The 25,310-nt window shown below is 36.3% G+C and overlaps 2 protein-coding genes across 3 annotated transcripts in view; both read left to right on the forward strand.

Annotated features, from left to right (window-relative positions):
- Window positions 1–279: 279 nt before the first annotated feature.
- LOC113237324 (tetratricopeptide repeat protein 27) lies at window positions 280–17,506 on the forward strand. Of its 2 annotated transcripts, XM_026473734.1 has the most exons (12): window positions 281–431; window positions 515–897; window positions 2,987–3,245; window positions 5,301–5,535; window positions 6,874–7,098; window positions 7,821–7,992; window positions 10,015–10,090; window positions 11,004–11,178; window positions 12,755–12,941; window positions 15,026–15,201; window positions 16,283–16,430; window positions 17,239–17,506. In XM_026473734.1, exons 1-12 carry the CDS (start codon window positions 368–370, stop codon window positions 17,503–17,505), a joined length of 2,367 nt encoding a protein of 788 aa, XP_026329519.1. In that variant the 5' UTR covers window positions 281–367; the 3' UTR covers window position 17,506. The 2 variants fall into 2 exon arrangements, with proteins under 2 accessions (XP_026329520.1, XP_026329519.1); XM_026473735.1 differs by lacking the exon at window positions 15,026–15,201 and having other exon boundaries at window positions 280–431; window positions 17,239–17,369.
- Window positions 17,507–18,024: 518 nt separating this feature from the next.
- The window catches only part of LOC113237621 (rabenosyn-5-like), a 22,994-nt gene continuing 15,708 nt past the window's right edge, over window positions 18,025–25,310 (forward strand). The window contains exons 1-4 of the mRNA XM_026474227.1: window positions 18,025–18,464; window positions 19,598–19,745; window positions 22,153–22,370; window positions 24,872–25,066. Of these exons, the coding sequence (XP_026330012.1) occupies window positions 18,039–18,464; window positions 19,598–19,745; window positions 22,153–22,370; window positions 24,872–25,066 (987 nt within the window). The 5' untranslated portion in view covers window positions 18,025–18,038. The remainder of the gene's footprint in view (window positions 18,465–19,597; window positions 19,746–22,152; window positions 22,371–24,871; window positions 25,067–25,310) is intronic.

A 25,310-nucleotide genomic window follows, 5' to 3' on the forward strand; every position in this document is an offset into this window, starting at 1 on the left:
GTTCGTCATGGGTAGCTATTATATACCGGCATACATATTAAAGCTTGATATATATCAAGCTTTAATATGTATGCCGGTATATAATAGCTACCCACCTTCCCAATCCGTTTTCATCCAAATTCCGTACCTCTTCTATAATCTGTAATTCTGTTTTCAAAACCCCTTCATTGGCTAAATGTGAAGGCAAAGCCATATTAAACAAAAAAGTTCGTCACATTTTTTTGGAGGTTATGTATGAATGTCAAATGATGTCAAATACACGCTCATGAAGACAATATTATTATTACGCTTACCGCGAAAAGCCAAGAGAAATAAGAAGAAAATAGAATAAATTATAGAGCTTTTGTTTAATAGTATTAAAGCGAAAATGTTGTCAGAACGTAATTTTATATTGAGCCTATGCAATTATGACGACCAACTTGCAGACTCAGGTAACATACATTGTTTTTATCAATTTTTCCAAAATGATTTTTGAATATTTTCGCATTTATTAAATTGTTAATTTCTCTCGTAGATGATATCTCAATTAAGAAATTATGGACAGGTGAATGGACTATAGAAAACCAAGATTTGTGCAAAGAATTGTTGGATACTAAACTCGATTCTACTGAACTTACAAAACTATTGAAAACATATGCAGAGAACGAAAACAAACTTCGAGAAATATTCTACCTAGCTGTCAATGCTTTCCTAACGTACACTGAAAGAAACTGGAGTCCCCACTCTGAAAAATTGGAGTTACAAAAATATTTAGGTACAGAATGGCCTGAAGATATACATGTCAATAAGAAGCTGCAGAGGGACTCTGAACCTATTTTTGTAAACATTTTGTACTCAGAGTTACTGTATTTTGCAAATCAAGTTTTTTCTGGTTTGTATAACATTGACCAGAATTTGGTAAGTTGACAATAATTTTTTTGTTTATACATATAATTATTTATATGGTTTGTCATGGAGTAACTGGCTGATATCTGCACCTCAGCATCATAGTGCCTTTATATACAAAGTTACTTTGTAATAATAATAATAATAAAAATAAAACACTCATAGCCCCACACTAAGGAAAACCCTGTGTCGCGGGTGCCATGGAAACACACAGACAATCACAAATTACACTCAAACTCATGAAAGAAATAAATGTAGGCCATACACATATTTCTCCTGGCCTAGGAATCAAATCCAGGACCTCTGCATGGCAGTCCAACATGGTAACCGTCCCACCACGAAGGCAGTTTACTTTGTGCATACAAAGTTTTTTTTATAATACCTTTGTATTATAAAAAAACGGTATGGACAAGTTGTGGGCCTGGTGGTAAGCAACATGCCTGTTCATAACAGTTGCAGTGCCACTCAGAGCTTTAAACCCATTGACTTACAATTATATGGACGTCGGGTCCGCGCTAAAAAGTGTCCGCACTTGTAAGGCGCTAAAATCGTATACAGAGCGCGACACTCCGCTTTAGTCTTCATTTGTTCTACTGACAGCGCGATACTGCGATGACATTACAATTTAAATTTCGAATAGGTTGACTTGGGACATTTTTTTCGTGGTTTTTGTATTAGACCCGTCGTCCATTTATTTGTAAGTCAATGTTTAAACCTCAAAGATTGGAGCGGAGAGGTTGGAGGTTTATGAATTTAGCTAATGTGTATAGAATTTGTGTGAAACCTTACTTAGTACATTATTATAGGTTATTAGTTAGTTATTTATTAGTTACTTAAACTCAAGAGGTTAAATCTTGACTATATTTAGTGGTAAATACCTTCTACTCTGCATCAATATGATGCAAAATTGATGCTATGATAACCAGTTGGAGAAACCAGACCACTTCATTAAACCATATCATAATACTACCATGTAACACAATTTTTTTTTTCTAGGCCATCAATATCATTTTCTAATTGGTCCTAACATAAAACTACGAAAGAACTTAATTTTGTTACAAAAACTTCCTTTCTTAGTCAGCACAACGAAAAGTTGAAATTTGGAAAAAAGGGAACATTGAGGGGATTAGGGAAGGGAACTTAGAAATGTGAAGTTTTGTGAGATTATTTTAATCCACTATATAGGTAGCTTTTTTATGGTTTCAAATGACGGAACAAACAAGTCATGCGCCTGGTGGTAAGCTACACGCCTGTCCGTGATAGTTGCAGTGCTACTCTGAGCTTTAAATCGCAAAGATCTGAGGTGCACAGCCACTGCACCCTGAGACATAAGTTGACAAGTCCCATGTGCCTGTAATTTCACCAGCACCACCTTAGCTATAATAAATACCACTGTGACAGCCATAAAATCAGACTTTCAGGAGGAGAATTAAGCAGAAACAGATCCTTTTTGAAAATTTGTTATGTAGTGTTATCACTATACAAGTTTCTTACCATGGTATGATTATGATTGTTTTGTTTACCCAATATTTCATACTGTAGTAAGAAATCTGGAATTGGCAATAATCATTTAGTGAGTACCCTTTTTCTGCCAACGCTGCCTTCCATACTTTTGTTTGCTAACAACACTTTTCTGTTGCCCTCCACATGGTACTTTAATTATAGGGCTTTTTTTAATCTATTTTTTATTGAGGCTTTAGCTAGCTACCTTGAGTGACTATGTCTGCCTCAAAGGAGGAATACTGCGTTTCCTACTCAAGGGACATTTCCAAACACTTGTACAAGTTTAGAGCTTCAATACATACTGGCTCTCTGAGCCAACAATTAATTTGTCCATTGCATAAACTTACATTCCCAAACACTGTACATGTTCCCCCCACCAATACATGATACAGATCCTCTATTTTATTGCAAGTACTGCACAATGGGGATGGCTTAAAACCCATCATATGAAAGAATTTATTACTTGGAATGTGACCAGAATGCAGCCTAAAAGCTGATATAAGATATTTCCTTTCTATATTGACAGAATCAAACCAGGGTAGGTACCCACAATTATAGGGTTGAATAGTCAGATCTGTAGACTAATCATTTATTGCAGCTCTTCCTCTGGTGGACATTCAGAAGCAAAGTAGTCCATCAAAGAGCTCTAGAAGACACCAGTGCTTCTATATATTCAGAGTTAGAATTGCTAATTGCCAAACTAACTAACGAGCTACAAAACTTGAGCACTAAAAGGTTGCAGATATTGTTATGCATGGAGATTGCGCAGGCGTATCTGCTGTATGGAAGGGTACAGAAGGTCGAGGAGTATTTGATTAAGGCTCGTGAAGTAGCAGGATTGAGATTGGAGTTGATTGGTAAGTCTTCATAGCAATATTGTCCTTTTTTACAAGTTCCTTACCATAGCATAGTATGGTTTATAGCACACAATGGCAGTGCCCTTAAGATTTTTAAAGCTCTAAGTGACACTGCAACTGTTATGGATAGGCATGTCACTTACCAACAGGCCCAGGACTTGTTCATCACATCATTATAATGGGCTGATTTCTCCAATTTGTTACTGTAGTGCCTATTTTACATGCTGACCATAGTATGATATTTTACTCCCAGTCTTACAGAGCAGTTATTGTCAGAAGTATAAAAAACGTAACAAGACTATAATTGTAGTGTATAAACATTAAAATATTACTATTAATTCTTAAAGTAATTATAGAGAATTGATTAGAGTAAGAACACGCAAAATGTTCGTACAGAGTTTATTAAAAAAGGTATCCAATGTATTTGGCTGTGAACAAAAGCATAGAGGACTGCTAATCTCCATACTACAGATTGTAAATCTGAATCAGTACAGAGTACTAAAAAAACCGACCTCAAAAGTACGTGGAATTACGTCTATTTGCTAAGTTTTATTGAAATATCCCCTAGTTCGCCACTATACAGGACTTGACACGCCAGATAATAAAAATAGGTTCTCACTACGACACTACTCAAAGTATATCGAGAGAAAAACGCCTTGAATTGGAGAAATAACGAAATCAGCCATTAAAGTAATTGCTTCTAAATTAAAGTTAGGCGCTATTTATAAAAATGAACCTTCATGCGTGAACAGCCACCCTTCGAGGTGGATGATTTTCTTCAAAATGAAATGGGATCACTATGGAAGTACCCCCTTTCCAACAAAAAAAGAATCATGAGAATCGTTTCAGAAATACCGGAGTTATCGCGTAACATACATACAAAAAAAAAAGATATAGTCTGAAGACTCATTTTTATAAATAGCCATTGACTTACAATTATATGGACGTCGCCGTCGGGTCCGCGCTAAAAAGTGTCCGCACTTGTAAGGCGCTAAAATCGTATACAGAGCGCCAAACTCCGCTTTAGTCTTCATTTGTTCGATTGACAGCGCGATACTGCGATGACATTACAATTTAAATTTCGAATAGGTTGACTTGGGACATTTTTTTCGTGGTTTTTGTATTAGACCCGTCGTCCATTTATTTGTAAGTCAATGTAAATAGCGCCTAAATTTTCTTAAGGAGCAATTATTTTAATGGTTCATTTTGCAATTTCTCCAATTGAAGGCGTTTTTCTCTCAATGTTCTTTGAGTAGTGAGAACCGATTTTTATTATCTCAAGTGTCCAATCCTGTATAGTGGCGAATTTAAGGATATTTCAATAAAACTTAGCAAATTGACGTAATTCCACCTACTTTTGAGGTCGGTTTTTTTAGTACTCTGTACTGAGTTTATAATTATTAATAAAAAGATGGGACACTTAGAAAAAATTCCTTCGATCCGTCTGGATTCGAACCAGCCTCTTCTAGCAAACCGTGGCAGATGCTATGCCAACTAAGCCATGGAACGAACCAGCGGTCCTTACGAATTGTTTTATGTGTTTGTTGCAGACCTTTGTTTTTTATTTTTAACGACTTTTCTGCCATAGCACCATCTGTGAGAAATCTATTTCTTCACTCAACTTGAGCATGTTTTGCTATTTAATTATATTTTACATCCTTTGTACGTCATTGATAATCAGGGACATTAGAAATAATAAACCCTGGCTTCCGGGGATCCGGAGGCGAAACTGCTCGCCTAGTAGTTTTCAGTTTGCCTTGTTGAAGCCTTTTTTGGTCAGCTGGCAGCGGGCCGCTGTAGAATATTCAAAGACGAAACCTTACAGACCTAGCGCACTTGATGTATGTTACTAGTATGTAATCAATATTACTTTAGTTAGGTATGGACGATAACACACCGATATAAATACACGAAATTAGACCCGCCGCGGCCCCGCCCCGACCCGTGCTCGACCCGCACCCGCTCTCTGTATGTTCCCCGCTTAAATGAGTTATGAACTCCCTTTGTAAAACTCCTATAATTCTGAATTACAAATAGAATAATAAATAATTTTAGGTATACTTGGAAAAAGAACGAGGTTCCAACAAACTGCTCTGCCCCAATTAGCACTATCCAGTTCATTAGACACTGAAACGTCACGGCCATCAGCAGAGGAAAGCCACAGCGCTTCAGAACTGCCTCTTGATGTAGAGTTGCACGACGACGTGAGGCTAAACAAGATTGAATATAACGAGAAGATCAATCAAACTGAATTGCCGAGTTTGGAGCAGACACTTTGTTTGTTAACTATGTAAGTTTAGTGACACATTTAATGAAACCGTTTAGCGACCACTTCCGGATTCCAGCCAATGGATACGCAAATTTATGGGATCTTTCTTAACCTTTTAACCGCCACTGACAAAAAGCTAGTTTCGTTCCCTAGACGTCAAACCTATATAGTGATGTGACATGTTATGATTTTCCGTCCAATATTAATTCAATTCTCCTAAGTCAAAGAAGAACATAACTGAACGTAAAGTGCAACTATGGACCCATACTTAACTAGAATATGCATAATTTCAATTGAAAATTAAAGGATTTCATTGACGCTTTAATGCGTCATTGGCGTATCAGCCAAGTTAATGTGTGACACTTTAAAGCGTCTGCGGCGGTCAAAGGGTTAATACTACAATTGCCTATAGACATTGAAATCTACTTTTCCTGGGGGTGTTTCAATTCAAAACAATTCGGTACAGGTGTTGTTACATAATATTGGATTTGAAGTTTCATTATGAATTTCAATTTAGAAGGTTAAAGGGGAAAGTTAACACTGCGCATTGTTGTTACATGTATACTTCACAAAATACGTTCAATGTTCTTCTTCTTGGGGTTCCTCCCCTATCGGAGGTTGAACAACATCATGCCAATCCTGACTTTAAGGGCGCGTTCCCACTATGTCGTCACGTTTTATTATCGTTGAACGACTGTCGTGTCTAGCCTGTTCCCATATCACGACTATCTGTAGTGGATGATTTTTTATCGTTAAACGACTGTCGTGACTAGCTGTTCCCACTAGAACGTGACGACAATAGGAGCTACGACAATCTGTCGCGTCGTCACGTTTTTATCGTCTGACGACTGTTGTTCTAGCTGTTCCCACTGTGACGACAGTTTGTCGTTGTAACGATAAAAAATCGTGAACGACAGTTAATCGTGTCGTGCTATATGTGAACAACTTCGTTTAAATATACAAACCACGACACTGTAAACTGCACGACAATCTGTTGTCACTCTACCACCGGCCATCAACCATGCTCTCAAAATTTGTAACCGCCTTCTGCCGACACTTTGTTTTCAGGCGTTTTTGCCCTGGACGATAAACTAGAATAATTTGTATTTATTGTTCCTTCCTGTGCTTAATAGTATTCATTAGCTCCACCTTTTTCTTTAGCTTATTAAGTACTACATTTGTAATTTGGTCTGGCTACGATATTCCAAGGTACGATAGTAAACCCATATTTCAAAAGATTCCATTTTCTTTATTGTTACCAAAGGGTCCAAGTTTTTACGCCATGTTATACTACAACTGAGAAGACGTGACAGCGCGTAGACTGTTAATGACCAACTTTAATTTAAAAAATTATTCCAGTCAATACATTCAAAAATCACAACCCAAAGATGACCTAACGACGGAAGAACTTCAGCCCTACATTGAGGCAATAGTATCTCAAAAGAGTGGTCCATGGTCTACGCGGGTGGCTGCTTTACTGGTCCGCTGCAAGCTTGAAGCCAATCATAAGAGAACTGTGGAAAGAGCTATGCTGCAATGTGAGACTATAGTCAATGATAAGAAAGCTGTTGCTCCATGTAGCAGGTTAGATTCTGATTTTAACACCTAGAGTGAGTAATGTAGGCCACAATTTAATGTTTTTGCTGTATACACCAAAGCAGCAAATTGATGCGATATTTTTTTTTACCTAAGCTATCATAAGCATAAGAGTTTGTCCAGGGAAGCACTGCTACATTACCTATTTCTGCCGCCAAGCAGTATTAGCGTGTATTAGCCTTTTCACGGACGTTCCTTTCGTTGTAACAAAAACGAACACGAACAAACGCACACGAAAGGACGTTAGCTTAAAAAATTTCAAACAGGTAATCGCGCACGATTGCGTGTGCAGGCTTTCCCGCGAGAAATTCTGTGTGCTCCTGATAGATTGACTGTGTAAAGTGGGCTATTGGCGATTTTATCAATAAGTTCGGCTAAAAGTATCCTGCATTTCCATTGACTTACAATTATATGGACGTCGGATCCGCGCTAAAAAGTGTCCGAACTTATAGGGCGTTAAAATCGTATACAGAGCGTCATTCACGCTTTAGTCTTCGTTTGTTCGACTGACAGCGAAGCAAGCAAAATTAGACAGTACTGCGATGACATTACAATATAAATTCAACGTTTTAGCTTTTTCATATTCCTTTACATGTCACTACGTTTAAATAGGTTGACTTGGGACATTTTTTTCGTGGTTTTTGTATTAGACCCGTCGTCCATTTATTTGTAAATCAATGTGCATTTCACAATCTTTTTTGTCCACGTAGACTTTCCTATATCTGGGCGTCTGGTCTACAACCAGCTTGGACGTGGCGGCAGCAGCTCGCGGACCTATACCTCAGCTTAGGGCTGGTAAAGGCAGCGCTGGAAGAATACCAGATCTTGCAACTATGGGAGGATGTCATTGTCTGTTACACCTGCTTGCAGTTGAGGCACAAGGTAAAACTCCACCGGGAAGTGGCCCCTACTTTGCCTAGCGCCCACATTGCTGACTGCTGGGCCACTGAAGTAATCTTAATACAAATTAAGCAAATCCATCGAGTATATAACCAGAATAGGGACGAAATAAGAGCCATCCCTCCCTGGCAACTCATCAGGCAAATGGGTCTTATATCACTTTTAAATTATCAACTCTCGTTTGCACTGAAATCACAAATTAGAAACCTGAAATAGTTAGCGCCAACAACTGACCTGTGTGTACGTCTCCGTATATTCCAAAAATATTCTGTATTTATTGTAATAAGGATAATATGGGGGGTTGTTCCATTCGGTGGTGTGGGAACAACAGCAAAACATCTAATTAAAAAACAAACGGAATTACATTTCATCGTTAATTAAATACTCAATATGTAATTGTTCAACATTCGAGCAAAGCTCAAGTTAAACTGGCAGATTTGAAGTGAAACAGTTGACGATGCCCGTCAATTGTTTCGAATTCGGGCTGGCCAATCAGAGCGCAGTTGTCATCGTAATGGTATGGCAGAATAGTTTTCAAACAAATTAAATAACATTTCGTCTCTATTTCTCATTCGTCATTAAAACTTATATTTACTTACAAACATCTTATTTGTTTAAATTGCATAGGTGTTTTATAAAACAACGGGTTACATTTAAAAATACCAAAATATTTTCCGTAAAGATGGCTGATTGAGTATTAACAATGACCTGAGGTGAGTATTACGACGGACCGCTGCGCGCTATAATACTTTTAATGTGGCTGAATAATGGCAACAGTTGCCATTGTACTCTGAATTTTTATCAGTCAAAGAAATAAAATGAGGTTTTTTTAAATACTGTTTTATTTTCTAGTTTTTACTTTCAATGTAGTTTTTTCGCAAATGTATTAAAAAACGTCGTTTGATACACGTGCGGGTTTGTCATTTTCACTTGTCTCAAGAAGCCTCCTAATGACTAACTTTCCGCACTTGTATTAAAAATAACTATTTTATCACATGCGTTTCAGCAGGCTAAACTAAAGTTTTTTTTAATGTCACAATGTTTGACTACCATAATATTTAATTATTTTTCTGAAATTACTCCTCTAGTTTGTACTAAATCATTAATACAAACATGGAACACTAACTAAAAATTCTTCCGATCCGGCTGGATTCGAACCAACGTCTTCCAGCGAACCGTGTCAGACGCTATGCCAGTTAAGCCATGGAACGAACTAGCGGACCTTACGAATTTTTCTATGCGCTTCTTGCAGTTTTGTTTTTTAACGACTTTCTTGCCATTTTGTTTGCTGGAAGACGTTGGTTCGAATCCAGACGGATGGAAGGTATTTTTTCTTAATATTCGATCTTTGTACTATTCATTATTACAAACTAGGTGTAAAATGTTTTTTAGATACCACAAAGGCGTTCGCAGATAGTAATAAAAAGTCATCAATATTTATTGGTGACTTTTTGTCTGAACAGTGTAGGTTTCTTCAAAAAAAACTATTAATACTTATATCAATTTATTGACATAAATATTGATCTATGTATGTAATGTGGTATGGGTACGATGCCGCTAGACGGTATTGAACCGCTTTTGGATTTTTTAAAACGCGCTTTCGAAATGTTATCGAAATTTTAATAAGTATTGAGTGATTTTGAATATCCTGACCATTACGAGTTTCTTTTGTTCTTTGGCCAGTGCCAATTTTGCAGTTGGCCGCGCATGACTTTAACAGTTTAAAGTCATGCGCGGCCAACTGCAAAATGTTCTTCATAAAAATAAAAACAAAATATCTTGACTATTAGAACACGCATTTGTTTCGTTGAGGTACATTTAAAATAACCTATGAGACCTTATTCCCTTGGATTCTTGCATAGATCGCGATGACGTCTGCTCATCCACATATTTGGTATCCATATAATATATTTGGTATAAATTTAAAAATAAGATGTATTTACTTGCAGCAATGTTAAATATAATATATTACTTGTTGTTATTGTTCTCTTTGCAAATTTTTAGGCAGCGGAAGTAATACGGCAGCAAATAGATATTCAGCCAACAGTAAAACTGTATTGTCTACTTGGAGATGCAACAGGTGAGTGGAAACTCTACTAATTCAAATTCAATATGTCTTTATATTGATGACTGAATACTACAACACATTCGTAAGGCAGATTCCCCCGAGAAGAACGAGTAAGAAACTCGATGGGTTGCTCTTTGTAAATATATATTTCTTGACATTTATCTTATACAATATTTATTTCAAACTATCTTAGTTATCTAGACGATTGTCAAGTGCAGCCAGGTTCTTATTGTTTCTCATATTAATATTGTCTGTCAATATTTTTGATGAAATAATTACTATTTAAGTAAACAGAATTTAACTTTGACATTGGTGTAAGAATGTTTATTTCTTCAATGTTAGATATACTCTAAGGCCCTGTGTGTAAATTGTTCTAATTGCGTACGTCAGCAGGACGTAAGATTCTATTAACGTCTGAGGCATTTCCCCAAAGTAAATCACGTTTCTGTCTTTTTCTTATAATATCAAGTTCCGGGACGAACATGTTGACAACAACACATAAACAAGAACAACAAACTCTTCCACAACGAGCTCTACTGCTACTATATAAATAGTAGCAGTAGAGCTACCTGTGAAAGAATTCGTCCAGATAAGTAGTGCCACCTTGCCTATGTGAAGTGCCGCCAAGCAGTAATGTGAGCATTACTGCGTTCTGGTTTTGAAGGGTAAGGGTATTGGTTAAATTACAGGCACATGGGAATTGTCAACTTATGTTTCAGGGTGACGGGCGTAGTGACAGTGCGTTTCAGATCTTTACGATTTGAAGCTCAGAGCGGCATTACAACTGCTATGCATAGGCGTGTTGCATACCACTAGGCGCACGACCTGTTCGTCCCGTCACTTGATATTATGAAAAAAAATCTTTGTGGGTAACACAGATACTATGGATCAAACTTCATATTGCATTATATATTTCAAATTTTAGATGACGTATCGTGCTACGAAAAAGCGTGGGATTTCTCTGAGCATAAAAGCAGTAGGGCGCAAAGGCATTGGGGCAATTTTTTGTTTGACCACAAGAATTATGAAGAGTGTATACCGCATTACGAAAAGTCGGTTGAGATCAACTCTATTCAGGAAAGCGTCTGGTTGAGATTGGGGTGAGTTAAATGACAATTAGATCTGTGCGAAAAAAAAAGAGAGTACAGATTGTTGAACAAGGATGTAAACATATATTTAGGCTATCGTTCGAGAGTTGAATGAGTTTCAAAAACGAGTTAAAAACCCAGCTTTTCACTTTATGCAGTAAAAAAATATATGAAGTGAAAATTTATCAAAGCTTTCACACGCCATTGCATTTTTTACAAATTTATGTTTGTATAGAAAAATATGGCGAGTTTTTGTAGGTCTTAATTATTTGTTTATGCTGATGGATCTATAGAGTCAATCCTTAACAAATAAATAATAATAATAATAATATGTTTGTGTCACAAAAAGAATGAGGTGTAATGAAAGAGTGAGGTATATTTATCATGCCGTGTTTAATGAAAATTAAATGTTTTAAGTTTTTTAACTGATTCTGAAAATACTTAAATGTATTACTTTAGTCTCGCTACGCGAAATATACTTCCCTCACTTTACTAGATCAGAAGAAATAATTTATATATGCCTAACCTATACTGATCTTCGCCTATGTTTGAAACAAATTACACTATATAAATTATAAAAGCGAATGAATGAATTAATTAGTGCACATTAAAACCTACAACGACTACCCAGAACAGTAATGCAAGAGCCTATGCACACGGCGTATTTTATAAGCGCCGTAAACGCGCGTAATCTGTGTGTATACGCGCGTCATCTGCACGTATCGACCCCTCCTACGTAAAGTATCATATATCGAAATTGCCAAGTTTACAGGGGAGCGTCTTAAATCTCAATTCACTGAAGTGAGTATTATATTTGATTAGCATTTCGCAGTTTTATTCGGCAAAGCTTGTACTCAAATAGAGTATTATAAAATCCTAGATATCTTGGATGATCTACGATGATCACTCTATGTGAGTAACGAGATTCGCCGAATGGAACTGAGAAATGCTAAAGCCACGTGTGTGCTCATTTCAGTGGATTCAAAACTTTAAAACGCTCCCCTGAAAACTTGGCAATTTCGACATACGATACTTTACGTAGGAGGGGTCGATATATGCGCCGTAGACGCACTGTAGCGAAGAAGCTTATATACTCCACTGGAGTTTACACTTACAATTTCATGCAGTTGCTTCGTTTCAAAAAACTAACTGTAATTAACAAACAGAACTAAAATTAAAACTGTCTTTTATCAAAATGCGCGAGTAATTTATACGCACGTCGTCGGCGCATATAAATTACGCCGTGTGTTTAGGCTCTAAGAATCACAGAATAAACTAATACACAATTCGGCCTTATTGTTAAGTAGCAATTTCTTCCAGACACCCGTAGGAGAGAAATTTAATAGAAAGTTATAAGATAAATAAAATATAATGGAAAGTGATATATATCATTACTACAAAATCGAAATGGATTTAATAGTTTTAAATTTACAAATGATGACAACCCTTATTACTGCTATTGTATTGCATAACCACACAGATTTAAGTGTCATATTAAAGTTATTATCGTTATACAAAAGTCTTATACATTTTTTATACAATTGTTTAAACAATTAGAACTAATTGGGTGTCCTCTCGTACGTTACAGCTTCGCAGCTCTAATGGTGGAGAACTGGGATTTATCTGCGAAGGCGTACCGCCGTTACACGTACTTGCAACCGAACTCTTTTGAGGCCTGGAATAATCTAGCCAAAGTTTACGTGAAACAGGGTGATAAGAACCGAGCGTACAGAGCTTTGATGGAAGCGCTGAGATTTAATTATGATAATTGGAAGGTAACTATTTTATTTTCATCACACTTGCTCGTGAATGGTATAATAATAATAATAACAATAACGCTCACACTCAACATAGCCCCGCACTAGGGAAACCCTGTGTCGCGGGTGCCATGGACACACATATAGACAACCACAAATTACACCCAAACTCACGAGAGAAATAAATGTAGGCCATACAAATAGTTCTCCTGGCCCGGGAATCGTACCTGGGACCTCTGCGTGGCAGTCCGGCATGGTAACCGTTCGGCCACGGAGAGAGTATGATTGCACGGTGGCTATTTTGCTTATAATGTACCAAATAAAACCCACGGACCGTTTTTTTCCATTGCGTCCATGGTCGTTAAGGGTTTTTTTTTTAGTTTGTAGCACAGTATATTTTTACCTAGGTCAGGTGCAATTCAAGCAAGGTGGTTACTTATGTTCAAAATTAAAACGTTCGCTTAAAATGTTATCTAAACAGAAATGTAATTGCAATTCAGTCATTTCTTATACACTTATTATATAAGAATTTCTTATAATTGATTTTAATTATTTTCTGCATAAAAATTTGCCAAATTTTATTTTACGATCCATCATGGCTGCGTGTTTGCTGTTTACATTTTAGGTCGAATTGTATTATCTAAGGAAGAATGTAAAAAAACAAAATACCCCCCTTTGCTAAATCCATAATTGTTGTGTTGTGAACAATATTTATATTTTATTTATTTCCTCGCAAATGAGATCGTCAGGGGAGGCCTATGCCCAGCAGTGGGCGTCGTAAGGCTGAACGATCATGATGATGTGATGAAAAATATTTAATATGTCACGAACGTTAAAAACGGCAAAACTCGAATTATTAAAGCCCTCAGCCTTTGGCTTCGGGCTTCTAATAGGCCCTCGTTGTTAATTTCTTATTTACCGTACACAATGTACTATTAACATGTTACTATTAACACAATAAATATATTTAGGATATTCCACTTAAATAACAAAACATTAAACATTTTAGTCGAAAATTTGAGTAGCAGTAGAGATCCTTGTCAAATAGTTCATCCAAGGAAGTACTGCCACCTTACCTATTTTTGCCGCCAAGCAGTAATGTGAGCATTACTGCGTTCCGGTTTTGAAGGGTAAGTGCTGGTGAAATTACAGGCACATGGGACTTGTCAACTTATCTCAGGGTGACGGGCGTAGTGGCAATGTCCCTCAGATTATTGCGATTTAACTGCCTCCGTTGTCGAACGGTTATCCCTCCCGGGTTCGATTACTGGGCTGAGAGAAGTATTTGTACGGCTTATATTTATTTCTCTCATGAAGTTTGGGTGTAATCTGTGGTTGTCTATGTGTGTGTCCATGGCACCTGCGATACAGGGTTTCGTTAGTGCGCGGCTATGAGTATGTGCGCGTTATTTAAAGCTCTGATTGGCACTGCAACTGCTATTGACAGGCGTGTCGCTTAACACCCGGCGCACGACTTGTTCGTCCCATAGCTTAGTATCATAAAAATATATATAAATTCTTCCAACCTCATTCAACTTCACACATCGAGTATATAACCAGAAATAGAGACGAAATAAGGGCCATCTATCCCAGGCAACTCATCGGGCAAACGGGCCTTATATTACTTTTAAATACCAACTCTCGTTTGCACTGAAATCGCAAATTCGAAAGCTGAAATAGTACAGCGCCAACAACTGGCCTGTGAAAAATATTCTGTGTTTATTGTAATAAAGATAATATCTCTAACTATGAGGGCTGTTCCATTCGGTGATGTGGGAAAAACAGCAAAACATCTAATTACAAAACAAACGGAATCACATTTCATCGTTAATTAAATATGTAATTTTTCGATTTTCGTCCATTATAGCAAAGCTCAAGTTAAACTGGTGGATTTGAAGTGTTACAATTGACTGGCCAATCGGAGCGCAGTTGTCACAGTAATGATTTGGCAGTATAGTTTTAAAATAAATTAAATGACATTTCGTCTCTATTTCTGGTTGTATACCTACTTCCTATATACCTTGATGGTACCTTCAACAACTCGGGTAATAATAACAAAATTTAAAGTTTCTCAGTTTTTTAAATCTGTTATTGGTTTCTAGTTATGGGAAAATGTAATAATAGTGAGCATGGACACCGGCCATTTCGATGACGTCATACGGGGATGCCATCGCATGCTGGATCTGCAGCACAAGCTGGATGACGTAGAAGTGTTATCTTTACTTGTACGTGCTATTGTGAAGGACGAAAAAGACGCTGATGGTAATAGCAGTGCGGGGTAAGTTTGGACATTTTGTAGGAGTCAGTCAAGGTGCAGTTTTGGATCCCCTTCTATTTATTATGGTCAACGACAAACACATGCGACACAATTGTCGCATGTGTTTGTCATAATATTATAGTATATTTTATGTCATAATCCCTAAAATTCCATTATTTTGCTGTTCTCATGTTGTGCTAATAAATCTAAAATGAAAATGGTAACACTAGACGAGCGATGTCATGTGGGCTATAGTTCGGCCGCCGAGAGAATGCGTTCCTGACACATGTCAGTTGGAACGCAATGTCTCGGCGGTCGTTCTTTTTGCCGTATTGAATTTGCACGTATTATAAATAGTTCTTTTTCGCGTTATATTAGTTATACTGTACTGTAAAGATGGTATTGTTTACCACATCACTACAAAAATAGCCAATTGAGGTAACCTTGAAACAACGTAGTACTGATCTAAAAACATACTTATTTATTATACATTAGACATAAAATTTAAAGCTAAACTATTATAGTTTATTATAGATTGACGTTCTACTATGAATTTTAATTAAATTTTGTATCAATAGTGCATAATGCATATAAACGATAAAAATATTTTTATCGTAAATTCTTCAAAGTTATGTCGGCCGTTCGATCACGACCTGTCAGGAACGCATTCTCTCAGCGGTCAAACTATAGTCAGGGTTCAGTACTTTGTACTTTTTAACTGACTTCAAAAAAAGGAAGAGGTTCACAATTCGACTGAATGTTTTTTTTGTAAGTATTTTACGCGATAACTCCGAATTTATGAACAGATTTTGGTGGTTCTTTTTTGTTGGAAAGAGGGTACCTCAACAATGGTCTCATTTAAACTTGAAGAAAATATTCCACCTCTAAGGGTAGCTAACTAGGGAATGATTTCCGGCTTCGTGCATTTTCCGGTAACTGTTTTCAATAAAACTTGGCAAGTAGGTGTAATTCTTCTTTTGAGGTCGGTTTTTGTAGTACTCTGTATAGATTATTCTATCCTACCAAAATAAATAAAATTAACCACTGAAACAATATGCAACAAAAGCTACTGCTTTAAATGTATTACTATTTTTATCCCTAGGTTACACAAAAAAGTACTAGAACTGTTTGGAAGAATAACTTCAATACATCAGAACAAACCGGACATATGGCAATTGTATGCCGATATCAGTCCTACTTACTTGTTAAAGGCTCAGCGGTTGATGAAAGCGTATAAGGCGTATACTTTGGTACGTTTTTTATTATTTAATGTGCTAGAGAAATTCATAATAAAAAATAATAGTCTTATAATATGCACCTAATCAGTAACACACATAAACACTCATTCATCCTCACTCTTTACATATAGTGAGATTATTAGAGTTCTTAGTGGAACTAATTACTTAGGTTAGTTCACCACTAGTTTTATAATAAGTTAGGAATATTTGTATACTTTAATTAATTTTTCTCCTGTGTCACAACCATATTGCTCATGGAAGCCTGGTGAACAATACTATATTCAATAGTAATACAGGTTTTTCGATACCTATCTCGGATACCAGTCTCTCACAAAACAGCATGACCAATCTTGTTTTAACCTATATGTTCCTTTAAGCATATTTGTGAAGAGAAAATAAAGCAACATTTCATTTCATAGTCCCACTGTTGGGCACAGGGGCCTTACTATGAACTCTTATTACAGTTCAGTATAGGTTCGTAACGACAAAAAAGCGGGATGGTGATATACACTTCATGTAGCGCTATCCAAATGTCCAAAACTAATTGGAAACCGAAAAGCTCATGTTAAATTTCAAATTAAAATTTCACGTCGTAATTCCGAAAACTCAGAGGCGCAAGCCTGGATTCGATCCCACGACTCTGTGCTTCAGAGGCGATAGGTCAAATCATTACCACGGCTAGCATTATCATAAATTCATACGCTAAAAACACTTATTGGGTGGTTAGGTACTATTTTTTTAATCCCCGCATTTTGAGAAAAAATAAGATTATGAACATTTTACCTGTCGCTAGCCTGTTAAAAAATAATACTTTTTGCAGAGTGGCAAATGGCCCAACAGTCCGAACACATGCCAGAAAGTGATAGAATTAACGCAGTCGCTTCTTGAATACAGCCTAAAAGCTCGTCAAGGGGCCGAAGATAAAGAAAAACTGCAGGCCGACCAGCAAATTTCTTCCGCCCGTTTGACCGGCCAGGCCGTCATCAGAGCTGCAGAAAAACAAGACTGGCCCGAAACAAAGACTCATCTTGAAGAGTTAAAACAACTTTTTAATGATGTTACTGAATATATGAAATCAATTATGTAAACTTAAGTTTTATTCTTACTCTTCTAATCCTATGCCTCTTAAAAACTTCTCACAAAATCGGTGGTCACACTGGTTGTTAAAATTAGGAAATTACCAAATTACCATTAAAAAAAAGGCCTTAGCAGAAAATAAAAACGTTTTTATGACAACACTGTTACTGACGTTTGCGTTTTATTGTTACAAGCTAGGTGATTGTTTGCAATTTTTCTAAAACACTGATGCGGTCATGTGACGATGTGACTAATTAAATCATTTTTATTATGTTTAAATAACCGTATACAATACATGTTAGTGTAGTCATAATGCCTATTTCATTTTATATTTATTTCATTTTTATTTATTTTATATATTATTTCATTTGGATACTATTATTTATTGAATGACGTTTAGGAACAACAACAAAACGCATTAATTAGTGCTTTATTGGTCTGTGTTAGTATGGGAAAGGGTGTATTTAGTAATCTTTTCACGTAAATTATCTATAACCGTTCGATAATTGCAATGTGCAGGTGGTAGTAACTGTCGCTACAATCATGGCGGCAGCCAACGAAGAAGAGATTCTAGAAGGATTCCTTTGCCCTATTTGTAAAGCGGACTTAAAATCCGCAAGCCAACTTACTAGCCACTTTGAAAGCCTCCACTCTGAAGACCAGGATGTTTTAAGATCATTAAAAGACGTTTTCGGGAAGGCCAAGAAGATAATATTAAATAAAGATGATACGGAGTTAAAGGAAACGTTCGACCGTGCTTTAAAATTTAACTATCAAGAACAATATTATTATCCCGATGAGGTGCAAAGTGTGGGTGTAAGTCGGAGCTCTACCGAATATTTAAAACGTGTGAGGTCAGCGAGACTGGAGCGCTACGCTACAGAGACAAATAAACTGTTAATCAGACTCGATAAATTAGTTTGTAACATGCCTAGTGACCCTGGCCAGAGGAAAGTGTATGAGCAGGAAGTAAGTAATTTTTTGCTGTTTAACAATTGGATAGGGCAAAGTATCATGTATGTAATCATGATTCATAGTGTCTATAATTGAAATCCAATATTATATCAAATGATTAGATGTCAGTGTTAAAATTGAGGAGATTGGGAACAAGAACCAATCTGATTAATTACGATTCTAATTTTTTCTTTTCTCTTTGAATGGATTTGTCGTTTTTGAAGAAGGCTTTAGCGGTTGTTCAGGTTGGATAAATTATTCATAGAAACATATAAAAACTACCATTTGCCATTAAAAAAGAAGAACAAGTCAAAATGTTACTTTTTGGTTTTTGTTCCCCTGCTCTTCATTTATAAATTAATTTTATTATGTTACAGTTGACTCTATTCTATTATTTTTTCTAACTGAGCTACACCATCTAAAAAAAAAACCTTACACCAGTAGGGCTAGCACAACAGGACGCAACTAGCATGGGAGTGATGTAAAGAGTGAGATATTGTTATTTTTGCATAGAGAATAACAATATTTTACACTACTATGTCACACCTTGTCCTGCTACCCCTACAGGTAAGTGCATAATCACGAGGGTGGTATTCCCCACTGCAACACAACTGCAAAACAGCCAGTGGCGGATTTGCCCTAGACTCGGGCCTAGGGCGGCCAGATTTTCGGGGGTGGCCTATCGTGACAAAAAATTCACTGATGGTAACAAGAAATAACTCACAAGTACCTAAATATTTTAAAGGCTCATGCACATTATGGCAGCCCGCTCTGCACCGCATCTTATAACTATAATCTTCCTAAATCACTTTCGTGCATTTAATTTATAAAATATAGATATGTCTACCAGTAGGTATATGAGCGCTGAGAAAGGGGCTTGGTACTGATTACATGGCCTGGGGCCTAGGGCAGCCAAGACACTGAAAACAGCAATAAGAAAGCACACCACAACACACACCAACAGCATATCAATTGCTATTTTGCAGCAGCTAGAGTGACTACACCCTTATATATAACTATAAAAGAAACTCAATTTGGTGAATAAATAATAAAGTAGTATATTATGAATATATGACACTAAAAAACAAATATTAAACCAAAATTAAATCAACAGATTATTCACAATATTGCATCTATTAATTTTTTAGATTGTACCATGGCTCGATGGATCATCTGTAAAACTCTGCCCGAACTGTGCAAAGGCTTTCAATTTGACTAGGAGGAAACATCATTGCCGGTTATGCGGGTCCATACTGTGTCATGACTGCTCGCTTTTCTTAGATATTAATATAGCTAGTAAGTATTATTTCAAACAGTTTACAAAACTTTTTTTAAGTATAAAAACATTAAACAATCATCTCACTTAATGGCAAACCTAAAAAGTGCCTATTAATTTTTGGTTTTAAATTTTCAATATTACCAAGTTCCATACTTTGTATAGGTCTTATGTGTACAGGAGTCAAAATGTAACTGAATTTTTTTAATGTTAATCATTTATGTTGACAGTACATACAGAATGCTATAGCAGCAGCATGACTGGTGCAAATGCTGCAATGCAAAAAAATTACCATTCAATACTCAGATAGTAAAATTCTTAGGACAGACAAATCTATTAAGAATCATGTTAAATGGACCCTTTACCACTGGGATCTACTTACATTTCTGAAATTCTCTAAATTATGAGGAATAAAAATTATTTTAGAAGGTGACTAATGGGTTGAGGTTAACAAAATAGAAATAAATAAGTAAGTAATAAAAAAAATACTACTTTGTGCACTAATTTTATTAATGTATTGTTTTAAATTTTCTAAACTAAAATTCATGTTATAATTTCTTTGTCAAAATGGTGGTTTTGACAAAGTTATAGGACATGCTCAGGTGAGCATACGACGAATTGACGATACCCGTCAATTGTTTCGAATTCGGGCAGGCAAAAGTTCGGGTTGTCACCGTAATGATTTGGCAGAATAGTTTTCAAACAAATTAAATGACATTTCGTCTCTATTTCTGGTTATATACTCGATGCTGTAACAAAACAATGATATAAAAACAAGTATAAACGTATAAAAATACTCCCTGCTTAAATTAAATAAAGGTTATGGTAAAAGAACCCCAAAAGGGCCTGTTATTTCTTTCTGTTATTTGTTATTTCATGCTTTATAAGCAGTTCGGTTACAAGATTTTCAATGGTACTACAAATATAAAGAGTGATTATTCAGTAGATGGCAAAACTTTTTATTTATTTTAAATTTTTTATCAAGGATGTTAATTTGGATGGGTTACTTTAATAATAGGTAAAAGCCAGTGTGTGAATATGAAGGAAATGTGATGTGAAACCAGCCTGCAAAATTTGTATATACAATAAATTTTTTTGCATTCGAGTTACTTTTTGCTTTAAGATACGAGTTTGAGAAAGTAAGGCGACGAAATGGAATACTTTACTAGCAGTTAGGTTACATGATTTAACTGGTCAGAATTTAAGTGAAGTCGAGCACGTGAGCTCACTTCGGAATTTAAGAACGATTCAAAATTTCATAGTACGTGGCCAGGAACCGGAGATCAGGGTAATAAAAAGGTGGGATGACGATGAAAGAGGTTGCATTGTCACAAGGTCTCGGCTGCATGAAGTTGTTTACGACTTCCCGCATTAACTGCAAACGTGCAGTCAAACTGTTAGCAATCTTAGACCAAGGCAATGTTGGTTATATAGATCTTAGTCTTTGGAATTACATATTTATTTGGGCAGTTCTCATGGATCTTCGAAATTTATGCTTTCGATATTTATGAAAATTTTTAGGAGGAATTTGTATTTGTTTTTTATAAATTTCTCATAGTACTCATGTAAATAGTTTTTGATGATATAGTGGTCTCCAAAATAAATTACTTTTAAGAAGTGGTATAGGGTAGTCAGATCCTTTGAGGGTGAGGGAATGACGAAATCGAAATAAATCAAGAAAAAATAGCGATAGGTATATATGTACTTACTTTTAGACTTAATATTTTGGGAAGCTTACAGCTATCAATACCTCGTCGGAGTGAATAATTAATGAATAAAACCAAATGCTTAGAATTCTAACTTAAATCTTTTCGTACTAGAAACTTTTTACACATACAAGTTGAATTTCGTCATTTTGAAATGCATACAGTGCTGCTAACTTTCAAAAACTTACAAAATGCATTTACTAAAGAATAAAAATGCGTTCACGAATCAAGTGAAGGTAAAAGTGAGGGAATGATTTTTTTTGGTTGGGTCATTAATAATAATACATTTTTTACATTTATTTATCACAGAACCACAGAATAGTTTTAACTTTGCAAAAACATATTTTATTTGATCAAATGTTTAAAATTTAAAGGTTATTTTTGTTATATTTGTTAATTTAAAGTACAGAATGTGTTTGATTATGGAACTTGGGATATACATAGTGACGGAATGATATTGGGGACATTTTTATATTATTATTATTTTTATTTAAATAGACTTATCAATATTTTATGGAAGCATTAGTAGCATTTGAATTATAATTTGATATTAAATATTAATTTCACGTCAAGAATGTAATACTTTTTTTATAAACCTATGGGACAAGAATTTTGAGATTTTGTAAGATTTACCCATTTATTGGACTCAGGTTATTACTTATTGCTTTAGATAACATAAGGATTGTTTAACTCACTTGTTGTGGCATGTCGATTATTACAGGATCAATAGTAGACCCATCAGCCCCTCAACACTCGCGTTCAGATCAAGACGCGACAGAAAAGACTGGTCTAAGACTGTGTGAGCACTGCTTTAATCTCATAGAGCTAAGGAAGCAGGTGCAGGAAAGTCGAAACGCGAAGACCGTAGTGGTTACGGCTTATGAGCAAATGAGGAGTTTGAAGGAACAGGCCTCGCCAGCAGTTAGTATGTATGAAAAGGTAAATTGATTTTTATTGTGTGGACTGGACTGGGCTGGATCGGATTTTATGATTTTTGGAGTCGATACTACCTTAGCTCGAATTCATAATTTTCGCGTACTAATACGCTTCATTTTGCTTAGGTCGAGCGGCATGGACACTGGCTTTATTTCAGAATGGGTAACCTATCACAAACTCGAATGTTTTTTTCCGAAATAACGTTTTTTCGAATTTTCATTACACCGAAAACCGAATTATAACGAAACCGTTGTTCTTTCAAGATATGTTGGATGTTTATCGCAAAGACACAATTAGGTTCGGTTAGGTTAAATTAGGTTTAAAAGAAAAAAAACATTTTCCTCTCAAAATTACTTCCGAGGTTATGAAAATTCGAGCAAACGTTATTTCTGGAAAACGTCATTTCGGACTACTGATAGGTAACCTTGAGAATGTATTTTTTTTACAAAGGAAATTAAAGCCGTTTGAAAAATTTTTATCGTATCGTGTACGTGTTCTATTTAGTTCAGTTGATATAAAAAAAAAACCATTGGTAGGTATATGTAATGCAAAGTAACTATTGACAGCGGTTTCCTTGTACATTTTCGAGGTAAGTTTGTGTTTTTTTCTGTCGTGATAATTTTTAGCATCGTGTTTTCACATCGTATAGTAATCAGTGTATATTCTCAATTTTACTCATTGACTTACAAATAAATGGACGACGGGTCTAATACAAAAACCACGAAAAAAATGTCCCAAGTCAACCTATTCGAAATTTAAATTGTTATGTCATCGCAGTATCGCGCTGTCCGTAGAACAAATGAAGACTAAAGCGGAGTGTCGCGCTCTGTATACGATTTTAGCGCCTTACAAGTGCGGACACTTTTTAGCGCGGACCCGACGTCCATACAATTGTAAGTCAATGATTTTACTATATATTTTTTCCAAAGCGATTGATTCAACACTTTCGCTGTTATGCGGAATCAACCAAAGTCATTTGAGGTTGTATAGAGTCTAAACTTTTCCCTCGTCTCTGACTACTTCAATCTCATTGCTGCTTTTTTTGCGAGCATCATGTGATGGGAAGAACAAGTTGTGTGTATAGTTGCACCCGCAAACTTAAGGACTATCCACACACATCAGGGCCGTGCCCGGGACGTGGTTGGGGCGTGCTAGTTTGTATGAACTGTGGGCCCATCCCGGCGTCGGCCCGGACACGGACATGTGTGAACAAGTTCATACAAAATATACGCAACGGGATTTTTTTAAGCCCCTGACGGAGCACGGCCCGTCCACGACCCGGGCACGTCCCGGGTATGTATGGATAGACCTTTACTCTTCAAATCCGGTGCGCAGTAATGCTCACGTTCCCCGGACGAACTTATGGAGCTCTACAGCCATTAAATTGTTATTTTTGATTATCGTAATCTTCAGAGGAATGCATGTCGTTGTTTGCAAAGTATAAATGTAAAACATCTTTGCCGCCTGTTCTTAAAATATGCGCCGAAATATATTTTTAAATTGACCATAGACAATACAACATTTTAAACGAATAAAGTTCTTTTTGTTTAAAGTTAGCTAGAGTTTGAAAATGGCCACTGTAAAGAACTAAAGACAACGACTTCCCGCGTAAAAAGTCTGAAAATTAATGTACGATTTGGCAGTGTGGCTACCTAATTAGATGCCTTAACCGCACGGACTTTTTGGCCAATTCATATACGACTTCTCTCTTTTACCTTGTCTCTTGTCTTATAAGAGCCCTCTGGTGCGTTTACCATAGAAATAAATTAACATACATACGCACCATCTTACCCGCTTCCTACTGGATAAGGCAGGTATAGACCACCACTCATTACCCCCTGACATACCCTTTCGCTTCCTTCGCATCAGTCTTCTCATACACGTCGATTTATCTACAGTCTGTCTTTTTTCAAGACGGAGTAAAATGACAGTTTATTGCACAAAACTGGTGCCCGCTTGCGAGCAGCAATTGATTGCAGTCGATAAATATTTTATCGCCTATCGACTGAATATTAGTCACGTTTACGGTATAAATAGCCGAATTGGTATAATTTGAATCATCCCACACTCGTTACTCATCCAATTACTGAGCACAATTTCATTTGAATTGTCGATTTTTGTAAGTTCATACATATATGTAATGTATTTAGAACGGCGTTTATGAAAAATACGAAGAGGAGACATATTTTGAAGTTTTTAATTTTAATTCAATATAGATAATCAAACCCGGCTATTTTTGTTAAAATGTATAAATATGAATAAAAATTGATCTCGTTACTAATAGGCCCATTGTCAAAATAAGAATAAATAACGCAATTACTAATAATTACAACGTCGTAACATTCACCATTCATCTTTCGATAAAACTCGACAACTACTACATAACTATTTAAAATTTTGTGAAAACTGGCAATACCGCAAATATTATATTACTCCGTCTTCAGACTATAGTTACTTGTAAATGTTCGGAAATCACCAATTCATATCTTGCTTTTACTTCACAGATGTGTCAAAGCCTCTTCGACGGCGAGACGACGTACAACCTGTCGGATGTAAACGCCATGCGTGGACGTATAGGGAAATTAGCCGAGGGCATTGACCTGTTGAGTAAACAGATCGCGGCTTTTCCCGCTGAACCGGGGAGCCGTCATGCTAAGCTGCAGAACGCTATTAGGCAGGCTGCTGCTCATTATATTAAGGTTAGCTCAAAGGACAGGTCATTTCAAATTTTGGCGGACTATCAGCTTTTTAGGTAGTAAAATATTGCTTTCCCAGACGATAGTCCAACGACAGTTTCGAATCCGAGGACATACAAATCTAGAAAACTTAGACCGACTTCGGATGTCGCTTGTGCACTAAGTCCAATACGAATCAGAGAAAATACTAATATCGCTTGTACATCTCAAGATTACTACTATTTGTCCTTTCAATCTGCGTCAATTT

The sequence above is a fragment of the Hyposmocoma kahamanoa genome, unplaced genomic scaffold (assembly GCF_003589595.1).
Source record: "Hyposmocoma kahamanoa isolate Upper Pololo Valley unplaced genomic scaffold, ASM358959v1 93, whole genome shotgun sequence".
In the NCBI taxonomy this organism is placed as follows: Eukaryota; Metazoa; Arthropoda; class Insecta; order Lepidoptera; family Cosmopterigidae; genus Hyposmocoma; species Hyposmocoma kahamanoa.